This window comes from Toxotes jaculatrix, chromosome 18, assembly GCF_017976425.1.
Source record: "Toxotes jaculatrix isolate fToxJac2 chromosome 18, fToxJac2.pri, whole genome shotgun sequence".
Lineage (NCBI taxonomy): Eukaryota > Metazoa > Chordata > Actinopteri > Toxotidae > Toxotes > Toxotes jaculatrix.
The window spans coordinates 8,113,562-8,126,402 of NC_054411.1; the positions used below are offsets into that span (position 1 = coordinate 8,113,562).

General features: G+C 40.0%; 1 protein-coding gene across 2 annotated transcripts; it reads right to left on the bottom strand.

The window, feature by feature from the left end:
* Positions 1–4,179, bottom strand: LOC121197948. Of its 2 annotated transcripts, none has more exons than XM_041061728.1 (14): positions 4,057–4,179; positions 3,796–3,905; positions 3,456–3,578; positions 3,289–3,331; positions 3,088–3,138; positions 2,888–2,966; positions 2,667–2,771; positions 2,346–2,414; positions 2,160–2,249; positions 1,971–2,045; positions 1,781–1,837; positions 1,643–1,699; positions 1,201–1,297; positions 1–1,063 (listed from the first exon to the last, which is right to left on the bottom strand). In XM_041061728.1, exons 1-14 carry the CDS (start codon positions 4,115–4,117, stop codon positions 1,025–1,027), a joined length of 1,056 nt encoding a protein of 351 aa, XP_040917662.1. In that variant the 5' UTR covers positions 4,118–4,179; the 3' UTR covers positions 1–1,024. The 2 variants fall into 2 exon arrangements, with proteins under 2 accessions (XP_040917662.1, XP_040917661.1); XM_041061727.1 differs by having other exon boundaries at positions 2,888–2,975.
* Positions 4,180–12,841: the final 8,662 nt, after the last annotated feature.

The following is a 12,841-nucleotide window of genomic DNA, read 5'->3' on the forward strand; positions in this document are numbered from 1 at the left end:
AACAGTACTATAGTATACGTTTATATATATGTTCTTTTTTAAATCAAACACATATCACACAAACACATATATAGAACATAAAAATAAGATACATTTTGTAGGTATTAGGACAATTAGGAATTCTGAAGCTATTGGAATCGTTTCATTAGCTGCATTTGCATTATTCAACAAAAGTAATAAGCGGTGTGAGGATGTTGCCTCTACAACTCATGACTGTTTACTGCCCCCATGTGGCATAAACTTCAATAGTTAAGAAACAAAGATAGAAATGACAGGGCAATCAGTGAAACTGAGTACATAAGCGAGAAAACAAAAATACAGAATCACAAAAAACGGTGTTGTGACTCAAATGATAAGAATAAACACGTTGCTTAATTATGAAGGAGTAAATAAAATAAATGTAAAATTACATGTAGACTCAAAACTTTAAAAGCATTCTGTGTAATGTATTCTAGAATGTCTTATCAATTATCAAAAAGACTATTCATTATAATTAGGTAATATAATATGGTACATTTTATAATACATTGTATATCTGGTATATAGATAGATAGTTCATAAATGTTTATATATACTATATATTATATTATAACATGTCTGTTATATAGGTGCAATAACAGTAAGTTGTCTCACAGCTGTGTATGGGGTAAATATTCTGACATGTTTTTGGTCCACCCATCCTTTTGTCAAGCCAAGCATTTGATATTCTCAGTAACAAAACTACCATTATTATTGTTATTATAATCAGACTTGTGAAAAAAAAAAAATCACCTTCTAACACTGAAAAAAAAAAAAGACAACATGCTTATCAAGATGATCGAGAATTTGGGATAAAAATGCTCATTTAAACAAAGTGCTTGACTTGATCCCAAAGGATTTGTCAGTAAATGTACCCCATACCCTGACTGTGAGAATACTCAATGTGTTGTATGTATAATATAGGTTACTATTATTATTAGTAGTAGTATCTTTATCATTATTATTATCATCATCATTATTAATCAATATTTATGAATGTTTATTTTTATGTTTTAATCTTGGGTGTTGACTCCACGTCAGTGTCCTGCAGAAAACCAAAAAAAGAACAAAAAAAGTGCTTAAATCAAACAAAAATAGCAACAACACAAAAAGAGCATTTTAACAGTAAAAAAAAAAAAAAAAAAAAAAAAAAAAACCCTGTATAGAAATCTTCCTACTTACTGGTGCAGCACAGCACCTGCTGACCTGGTCTGGGTCAAAGTCGTGCTTGTTCACCAAAGCTGCGGCTTCACCTGTCATGTTGGAACCTGGATTAGCTCTGGAGACAGAAACAACAAAGAATAGAGACGTGAACCTCTGCACTGTAATGGCAAAGTCTAGTTTATGCTCACTTTCTGAGCAGATGTCAGGCAAATTTGGGGGGGGTTAATTAAATACAATTAATCACAAATATGTCAAACTAAACTACTACTAAGAAACTATTAACCTCTTGGAGGCAGCAACATAAATATACACATTTGCAAAAGGACACATTCTTAATCTACATGCTTTAACAATTGTGCCAAGTGCCATATGTGATATACAAAAATGTCAGAATTCATCTCTTCAACTCTATCACAGTACTGTATCTACCATAATTTAAAATTATAGACAACAGACTTACATCACAGTGTCTTTTCCTTTGTTGTGATTCACTCCTCCTGGATCACCCATCAAGTTCCTGAAGAAAACATATACAGTAGTTGTGAATTAACATTAAGTACTGATAATAAACACACTACCTATCTGCGCAGTAGCTTACCTGTTAATGGCTCGCTGACAAGAGGCTTTGTTAACATCAGGGGCACTTATGTCTCCACTGCAAAACAAATACCACTTAAGAATTGGACTGAATCTTTCATTTGCTCCCCAGTTAAAGGGACACTTCAACTAAATCTGCCAATCAAAACAGGCTACAAGCACAAGAAAAAGTAAACAATTCTCATTCTCACTTTTTAGTTGCCTGGATTCCCCCATTGCTCAAGTAATGGTCCTGAACACGGGCATAAGGAGTCTCAGGATCAGTCCTATGGAGACAAAGACAGCTTTTAGCAGATTCCATTCAAGAAAAAAAAAAACACTTTGATGGTTTTGACAGAGGTCTGTGTGTATATAGATGTTTTACAACATGGCAGCCTCACCCGTTAGCATGCACAGTTCTGAGAATGCCATCATGCTCAGTATTATTTTCACCATCTTCATGTGGATTAGCGATAGAAGGCATAGCCAGGCTACAATGACAAAGAAGACATATACAGTTAAAAAGAACTTCAGAAGATGTATTCAACTTCTGTGATCTGTGCAGTAGCCTCTTAATGTTAGCTCACCTGATATAACCTTCTTGATTCACCAAATCACTAGCTGGGTATTCCAGGACTTCATCCCCTCCTTGGTATCTTAAAGGGACATTCAAACACACATTTATATTCAGCAAAACTGAAAGAAGCCACCAGATTCATTTTTTTAAAACCACTGACCAATTTTTCCTCTCGTAAAAAGTTAGTGGCTGACAACATGACTTGTTAATATAGGGTGCACTGGGTTGGATTTAACTAATTGCAACTGCATGACATTGTGCATTGACAGTGCATTCATATTTGCTTAAACGAACAAGGGCAGTTAAAATGGATGCGAAAAGACTGACTGACCTTATTTGTCCTGCCACACCTGCCTGGGAAATCCCCTTTCTGAGACCACAGCGATTCATTAGATAGCTAAAGAATCCAGAGACTGTAGCTGCTTTGCGCTCCTTCCTGAGACAAGAGACAAGAAGCAAACAAACATTTCTGAATCCATGCAAGACACCGCGTAGTTAAATGTGTAAATGACATTAACGGTTGATTGTTATTACAGACAGAATAGAACTCACTTCATTTCCTTTTTCCAAGAAGTGTAACACCACATAAGCACCCCAATGATAATGAGCCCAAGCAAAATCACAACACCGACTGACATGACTGAATGACAGACAAAATGCAAACATGTTATCATCACATGTTATTTTACTGCAGTGTTGCCAACAGAAATGTTGTGACAGTGGAATAATTACACAGAGTAAACTTTACTCACTGATGAGGCCCCATGGTGTCGATAAATCTGGATCAGGATCCTTAGTTTGCTCTGTTTAAGGTAAAGCGGTGAGATACTTGTACATATTATGTATATATGATATGTATATGTATATTATATATGTATATAAGAATGTATGATTAGTGGTGTACGATCAGGGTCAACAGTAAACCAGCTGTTTACACAATCTTATTGCCTTACCAATGGTTTTAAAAATCAGCCAGGTCTCATTTACCACGTTAGCCTTGAAAAGCAAAAGCAGAGTTTACTCTGAGAGGGTGGAGGACATAATATCACATTTACAACACAACAAATCGATCTGACTTTAATAGAATGAATTCGTGTAAATATAACAAAGTAAAACTCACATATTTACCGATACATTGTACTTTCAGGTCAATGCATTGTTTTGTAACGACTGAAGAGCTGTCCATGCGTATCACTTCATCTAAGTGGAACAGATTACCAGGCCAAAAACTACCAATCACGATCTAGTGGAAATTAAGATGGCAGAAAGATGACGTAAGAAAAAAAAGAGGAAACAGAGCGTACACCTAGTCACACCTCACCAGCTACTTTTACTTTCTTCCTATCTCTGTTTTCTTCTCACACACATTACAGGACCAATAAATCCCTTGCCAGCATTATTTTGTACATAAAGCACAAAACTACGGACTATAACAAAAGTTTAGAAACAAATCGAAATACCTCTTCACGATGCGCATAAATCTCATCTCCAAAAGAGCAGCGGAAGAGTGGGAAGGCGAAGCCAGAGGGGCCTTTAATGTCGTTGCAAGATATATTTCTCTCCAAATATTCTGTGAAACAACAGAATTAAACAGCAACATTAACAAACTGTTAATGAGCAAGTGACAGCGAAAACGGAAGCCGCCAAAAAAACGAACAAGAAAAAGAAAAACGAACGAAAAACGGGAGAGAAATACATATTCACAATTCTCCATATCTTACCTATTGTACTGACAAAGATCGGCATTATTAGGGTACCCAACACATACATTAGAAGACTCATTTTGTCGTGAAGACTTGGTGAAAGTTGGACCAGGAAATGTAGGCAGTCAGTGGCCGCGTCAGTGCGTGCGTGCGTGCGTGCGTGTGTGTGGGGGGGCTAACTCGGAGGAGGAGCTATAAGAAGGTGATTTATGATAGTCACAAGAAACTCTTCCCCATTTATCTTAAAATCAGTAAATGCAGTATGGGAAACTTGTGGTGTAATTACCCATTTTCATTCCTTCATTCATTCATTCATTCACACGTGCACCTACAGATATGGTGACCTGCATAACAAATCAATATACCACTTAACACATTTTTTTTCTCTCTCTCTCTCTTTCTTAAGGTTATCACCACCACCACCACCACCATCCTGGACTGTTGGGCAGGACAGGTTGGGTCCACGGATTCATGCTGTTAAAGCCAAATTCTTCCATCTGCGTGCCTGAGCAGAAATCAAGACCTGGCCATGTTTATCCAGTCTTCCACTGTCGAGTTTTGGTGAGTCTGCGCCCACAGCACTCTATACGAGACTTCTGTTCTTGGCTGACAGGAGTGGAACCGAGTGTGGTCTTGTGCTGTTGTAGCCCATCTGCCTCAAGGTTTGAGATTCTTAGATACTTATCTGCTCACCACAGTTGTAAAGAGTGGTTATCTGAGTTCATGTACCAAAGAGTCCAGCCATTCTCCTCTGACCTCTCTCATCAACAAGGCGTTACTGCCTGTAGAACTGCTGGTCACTGGATGTTTTGTTTTTCACTCCAAATCCTTAGAGCCCAAACTCTAGACACTGTCGGGCATGAAAATCCCAGGAGACCAGCAGCTTCAGAAACACTCAAACCAGCCTGTCTAGCACCAACCATCATGCTGCAGTCAAGGTCACTGAGGTCACATTCTGATGCTTGATGTAAACATTAGTTTACCGAAGCTCCTGACCTGTATCGGCATGATTTTATGCACTTCACTGGTGCCATATGATTGGCTGACTGGATAATTGCATGAATAAGCCAGTGAACAGGTGTTCCTAACAGTGCTTGGTGAGTGTAGTTTTGCCTGGAGAACACAAGGGGAGGCCCTTGTCCTATGTGTCACAGACGCACACTGATCCGGTAGTTCTAGCTATTCTGAAGAGACACAAAATCATCACAGGGTTTTAATTTAACTCTACATAACATACAAATAAATAGAAAAAACACATAATGCATTTTACATATGATATGTTTCCAACATGTTCTCTGGAAAAACACATCTTACAGCCCACTGTGAATTCAGTATTTTGACGAGGTGTTTTGTATTTTTTGTATTTATCCATGTTCACATCTGTGTTGTGTTTATCCTTCTGTTGTCTTTAGAGACAGCTCATGGACAGAAGATGGCAGTTCTCCCAACTTATTCTAACCATGAGAGAACAGAGGCCTGTCCAGTACTCAAAGAGGCCTCTGTCATTTTCCTTTCTCTCACACACAAAGATAAAGGAGAAGCTGCCATGGTGCAGTGCGCTTCAGTTACGCTGCATCTTCTCTGGTCCACCGAGAAAAAACAGACATACTCTGTGTCACTCAATATGGCCCCTCACTATCTCTTCAACGCCGACTACTTCCCTTCCTCCATCTCTCAGTCCCTCTCTGTCTCTCCTTCACCCTTCCTTCATCTCCCTTCCATGGCAGTTGTCCACCAGTGTAGTGGAGCAAAAATGTGCTTCCAAAACATTTCCACCGTAAACATAATTATCATATTGGCTTAGAAGTAGGAATAGATAAAGTGACCACAAAACCAAGCAGATTTACTTATTAGCCAATTTTGTGAGCCTGACCAGTTTAACGCTGCATCACTCTTGAATGCTTGATCACTCCTTAATAACCTTAAAATACCTTAATGAATAAAGAAAAAGCTGTGTGGAAGTGAACTTGTCCAATCATCCAATCCATTTTCCATAGATATCAAGTGACAGTGGGTGGCTTGGATATCCGACCATCCCGCTCCATATCCACTGAGCCTCTGCATAAACAGAGGAGAACAGTGATGACGCAGGACAGGCTGAAAACACACACATAGCCAGGAACATGCATGTCCCACGGCCCACACTCCCACAAACACTGTGAGTCTAGTTCTGTAGTCTGGATGAAGGACGAAATTCCAAACCGTCCAAACAGGACTTTCTGGGTAAATAATTACAATTCTGCTGCTTTCGAGTCGTCTCCCCATCTGTCTCAACAGTTCCCTTCTTGTTCCGCTCATAAGAGCGGCGATGAGAGATAAACAGCTCTCTTCCCGTCACACTGCCCCCCCTCCTTCATTCTCTGTCCATGTGGATGAGGGTAATACTCAAAGAGATTCAAAGTAGACAGCTTTGGCTCTGGTAGAAAGACAAGTAAATTACCCCCCTATAGAGTTTGTACAGTTCACTATTATGAACTCAAGTCTAAAACAAAAAGTGGGTGAACCATTCAGGGTGAAGCAACACCCTGAGAATCCTGAGTAGCTCTGAAACAATAGTGCTGGCTGCTCAGTGCCTTGCTTGGATTGACTTTGGGTGGCTCCACAGCAGTTTCAAAATATGCCCTGTAGAAAGTCGACTGCAACCAAAACAGCATATGCAAGCCAGAAATGACTCTTTTTAAGAAAACTGTGTCATGTTTACACCGTGAAAGTGAAAGTGAAAGTTTTCCAGTTATGTTATTAACGCACAGGGCAACATCACAGGCTTTTATATGCCATTTTCCATGAACCGCAACCTTAGAAGTGATTGGACCGTGGCTAGGAAAAGCATCAAGTCACTAGGGGTCCTTTCAAGTAAATGGTAATAAGCATAACTCCTCATTCTGAGTGCAAGCTCTTGGTTACATATCAAAAAATGAACAGCTAATAAATGTAAATTAGCAAGTCTGAAAAAATACTCTCCATGAGCACTAGGAGTGGAGTTGTCATGAGAATATATGAATATACAAAGTAATGAAGCCTCACACAATGCAGTGCATACCTCCACCCCATCTACACCTCCTACACACATATCAAAAGCCCCTTCCACAGTCAGCCAAATCTCCCCCTCATTTCCAAAACCACAGCTCCCCTTTACAGAGCTTGGTTAGCCTGGGCACAGCAACCTGATCCTGCTGAGAAAGTCCTATAAAAGGAAGCAAATAAAATGCCCCAATCAAAAACACCTCTCCTTCACAAAGCCAAATATGAAAGATCTGAAAAATGTTTGCTGACAACCCAACCTCTGCCTGAGGTGTTTGAATATAAAGGTTTGGTGATCATTATGCATCATTTACATTAGGCTATAACATGCAAACAGCGATGTCAAAGCACCGCACAGTATGATGCATAGCAGCTTTTGTTCACATGCTGCTGAGACACATGTTGCGCAAGATCATAGAGCAACTTGGACAGGCTCTATTAATCTGTTTTCCAGCTCAATCTCCTGAGAGGGATCTCTGTCAGAAAACAAACCTCTCTGTTTGAAGAATGGCCTCCAGTTAAACTTGTTCAACTGCTGCCTTTCTCTGTATATTTCACTCTCCGTCTTACTTTCTGTTTTCTCTCCCACTTTCCCTCTCCACGTTTCTTCCCATCGTCTCTTCCTCCCTCTCTCTGCTCTTTACTCTCCTTCGCCATGGTTTCCCCTCCCTGTGTTTCTTTTCTTTGCTCTCTTCATTTCTTTCCCCCCCTGTGATTCGTTGCTGGCATATGTCTCAGTCTTTGGCTGAGCGAACACAGGGAGAGCGTGTCTTGTTACAGCAGTCCAGGCCCTCTGATAAAGCCCTGCATTGTGAAGGATAATCCCTGAGAAACAATCAAGATTTTTATACCATGCCCTCTGTTATTTCTGTGGCCTCACACGTAAATATAAGCGCAGTATGTACACACTCGTACAATGCAACTCAACTCACACGCAACAGAATTTGTTCTGACACACAAACAAGTACATGTACAAGCACTGGCATGCACTGCACACTAAGTGGTCTCATGAGAAAGTATGTTAGAAATTCACATCAAATTACCCATTTGGCTAATTTTGTTTATAAGCTGCTTTCTGTGCACATTTCTTCCTGTCTTTCACTGCAGAATCCAAGACTATCTCATCTGAAGCTTTGAGTGACATGACAGGAGTTTTAGGGACAGGGATTTGTAAATGGGGAGTTGCTGCAGTACTGTAAAATGTCAGTTAAGTCACTAAGTCTCTGAGTGTCATATTTTGTTAAGGCAGCCCATCTGTAGCTGCTCTCACTTGACTGCACTGCACTGTTAAATAAACAAAGCCTTGTGTTTGGTTGTGCTGTGGATCAGTGAGGCGATCAGGTACTCACCTGAAAAATATGGAGAAAAAAATTAGAGAGGAGAAAGGAGGAAAGAACAGAACAGCACACTGCAAGAAGTGGACAAACTTGAAAACTTAATGAAAACTGATGAAAAAATGTGTCAATACGCCATTTTCATAGCAGACATTTAGACGTGTAATAGCACGAAAAGCACAGTTGAAATTGAAAACATGAAATTGAAACACACAATGCGTGCTTCTGTTCCATGGCCCTGGTACCTTACCCAGAAAGCAAATTGAGTGGAGCCATCATAAGGGTTATCAGTTCCACCTGTGACTTTGCTGCTATGATAAGTCAAAATATCTGCTGTGAAAAAAGCCCACAGTGTGTGACAGTTTCACTCTCTGGTTTTGCTTTCTTTGATGTAATACAATACAAAGATTATGGCAATCATTTACTTTAATTCAATTCATAACTTCAATTCATTGATGTTAACGAAAAAGGCTGGTTTGCACTGTAAACACATTAACTTGTCCAACTCTTTTTAAAAATTTTTTTTACAGTGTGTATACTCCAGCCTAAGACAGCTGTTCAGTGTCTAGACAGGTAGCTCTGTGGTTCCAGGCTTGGGATTACCTCCCTGTCAAGGCCATCATTCCTCGTCTTCCAACAGGAGGCTTCCTTCACTGGCTTTTCCACTGCTGCCATCATCTGTCACCATAACCATGGGAAGGGAGAAACATAATTACAGGACAGAGGCAGCTATAACTCACCCCACAGGGTTGACGCGACTAGCAATGGTAGCCAACAGCTGTAACTGTCAGGCTGCCATTGTTCAACAATTACACTAAATGACTGTAAACAATCCATTGTAAAAGTTGTAGTAGTACACCTGTTGCCCAATGGCGACAGGAAGAAGATTAGATATACTAAAAGACAAAAAGAAAAAAGATGAGAATAGGCACCAGATTTAATAATGAGTTATTATTGTTATTGAAGCTAATGTCTGCTATTTACTGTACTATAGTTCCTGCCCTGTATCTACCAATTACACAAGCTCTCTTTGACAAGTGATGTTAGTGGATCAGCATTACACACACAAATTACTCGCTAGTTCACCTCATTTATAACTAGGAATTACAGGAATATTGTCAGGTGTCTGATGTGTGCATACTCATTAAACTGTTGGCACGTAGCTATCATCACACTTACATGTTCAAAAACATAGATGAAAGGATATATATACGCAGACATACACACAGGAGCACAGAGAAACAGAGGCTTGCTGTGTGTTTAACAGTTTCCGTGCCCCAGCAAGCACATTTCACTGGCTCTCTGATGTAGTGCAGTGTTGTAAGTGTGACCTCAGCACCTGAGGTTTTTAATTCTCTGTTATTCCAGCTGGTTCCCGGAGAGACAGTAATTAGGAGCATCACTACACTGATGGCACCATCGCTACTATCACAGACACACACTGAATCCTGAACTCACACATACCCACACACAGTACTGCACTATAAACTCTTACATGCTCTCTGTTACACATTTAAACTGTCTTATACTCATATTTGCCAACAGCCTCTTACATCAAGAGGGAGAAAACTGAATTTTAAGTTGTCCTTAAACAATAAACAGTGGCCACTGTGGCCACAAGTGACCATTACAGGTGGCAATGAAAATGTAAACTAGCTGATTTAATCAAACTACTTTTCTTTTTAATAAAATACTTACCATAATTCGGCACTAGAGACAATAATTTTTGTCCTTCAAAAGACATCATACTCTTATACAAAAGCTATGATGTGCTCTCACTCATTCTACTATTCTCCAACACACACCATCACTATTTTCACACATTCAACTGGTCTCTCTATTTAAAGACATGCAGTCTAGTGGGCATACACAAAGCTACTAATTCACAAATGAAGACAGACATACACTGACTCATCAGGATTTATACACACTGCTATTGTCGACTGTTTTCTTAAGACATATCTCTTGTGAGATCATCTCCTTAGAGCTATAGAGCGAGCAGTGAGGTCAGTTGTATACATTCGACTTTATGAGGTTCACTTGGGTAACATACTGTATTTTTTTTTTCAAGTGATGAATGAACTGTTTTCATGATCTTCTTTCTTGTATTAAAATGGGCTGAGTGTCATGTCACTATTACATGACCACAATATGTGAATGCGTGTTGGTGTGGGAGGCTTAGCTTCTTGACCTTGGTACCCAGGATCGTCCTCCCACCTCTCCACTGCAGTCGTCACTGACACCTCACGGGTCCTGACTTTTGTTCTTATTGCCATGATCTTGTTTTTACATTCCAGTCTCCCATCAGCAGCCCACAGGTTATAGAACAAACATGAACACGAGCCCACGCAGACAAACACACACACACAAAATGTGTGTCTGTCTGTGATCCGTCAGACTGCACAATATAAACAAAGTGGTTTGGTATCTCTATCGACAACGTGTCTTGTCTAGGTCCTGGTAGATAAGCTTGTTTTATTGAAGAATGTTATGTCAAAGTCTAACTCAGTTGTTACGAATCCGAGTCAGATCTTTACTTGTCAGTTTCAGCCATGTACATGGAAAGGCTATTGAAATGTGTTTCCTTGTGGTTTGTTTTACAGGTGACAGAGAGTGAGATGCAGAGCAAGAAGACTGGCTGAGATTGCCTGATCCTAAACCAAGAGAAGCTGCAGCTACCAAAGGTCACCCTACCCTGAAACGTTCAGCTTGACACAAAAGTAAACACACCACACATTATGGCGCCATGTCTTATCAGGTAACCTTCCTTTGTTTTGTACTTTCGTAACACCTCTTAAGCTTTGACAATACTAAGCCACACAGAGAAGATCTTTCAGAGACATTTGCATTTCAACAAACAGAGAATATGTCATTTGAATAATTTGCCCCTGTGGGAAATGTTAAGATCTGAGCAACAAGATGTTTAATTATTCTTTAAAAAGCTGACAGGAGACTAGTTTCTTAGAAGAATTTGTGTCTTGTTTCTACAGATTGATGCAACTGTAAATCTTGTAACATACACATTTCTGAGAATTACTTTTCCAGGCAGGTATACCGTATCATATCCCGCTCACACACGTTCATGCAGTGACTGACTCAAATGACAAGTCTCTTGTTCTGTGTCCCTCTACAGCTCACCAGGAATTCATATAATGTTCAAAAATACAGCACTTTATATTTAGCCTCAGTTGACTAGCACAGAATGTACTGTATGGGACACTACATAACGGTGCCTTGATTTGCTAAGTGATGCTATCCTCATCGGATAGCAAAACGACACAGTCCTCATCAGATAGTATGTGTACTATGGGTGCATACGTGCTGGAGTGATAAATTAGGTATGCATTTACCACTGTGTATGTGAGGAGATACACAAACATTACACCTACACAAACACACAGCAAGGTTTTCACATTTGGCAGTGATTGTCACCCTGCTATCCACCGCTGGTTCCCCGTCAGTTCTTTGAGGATCAGTTCTGGAGGTGATCTCTTGGTTCACTCACTGAGCCAACATAGCTTGGCTCATCCTAATCCCTGAAGAGCACACAGAGAAGGCGGGGAAAGCAAAAAGATTTATCTAACCAGGAATACACAAACTAATGCTTTTCACAGGCTCATATCAAGACACAATGTGGCCACTTGCAGTCCTAATGGCTGCAGCCAGTGCATTCACTGACTGTCATTACTATGGGAGATTTAGAAATATGCATAGCAGTGAGGCTGGGGGGGCAGGCCTGAACTTGAGCATACTAAAGAGCCCATTAATCCTTTTTAATTCTATTAAGAATTGGACTACAGCTGGAAAAGAGGCCAGCAGAGTTCCAGAGACTATGTCTGTAATGCCTTGGAGACCCACAGTGAAAAGCTCTTACTTAACAGGAATTCATATGCAAGGAAATTTCTTTTCCTTTTCACAGATGAATCAATTTACAGACTTAAGCAGCTTTAACATGATAGTAAACAAAGATAGGTTGAGTTACAGGAGGACTGTGGAAAGAGTTGTATTTTACATCCCCATCAAAAGGGTTAGTTTGCCACTTTAAACAGGGGCAGAGTTTCTTAGATGGAATTTGACTAAACTGCAAATGCCTTGATGATGTTATCAGCGTCAGACAAAAATCATGTATGATACATGTGTCCTTCCTTTAGACATAAAGAGATATGCAGGTGAGCTACGTGCCTTCTGCAGCACACTTATCTGTGTGTTGATTTGGATCAGTACTCCCTTGCATCCGCCCTGCTATTTTTGCACCTGTCCAGTTTCACAAAAATCATAATCTTATCAAGGAATTTCCCCAAGTTAAATTTGAGGAAGAGGGAGAAAGTGGGTTTAGTTTTCTCTCACATTGAAGCGTGTAGACAGTAATGGCTTTCACCTGTTGCGATAAGAGTCCAAATGCCCCCCATTTTAAATGACCACAGTGCCAGGCTACTGTTCCTACTGTT

What these genes read in the sequence shown, in the direction of transcription:
- LOC121197948 (XM_041061727.1), bottom strand. Translation starts at nt 4,117, where the DNA reads ATGAGTCTTCTAATGTATGTGTTGGGTACCCTAATAATGCCGATCTTT. An exon ending in GACACCATGGGGCCTCATCA is followed by an intron (nt 2,976 to 3,087) that starts GTGAGTAAAGTT and finishes TCTGTCATTCAG; the next exon opens with TCATGTCAGTCGGTGTTGTG. An exon ending in AATCAAGAAGGTTATATCAG is followed by an intron (nt 2,250 to 2,345) that starts GTGAGCTAACAT and finishes TTGTCATTGTAG; the next exon opens with CCTGGCTATGCCTTCTATCG.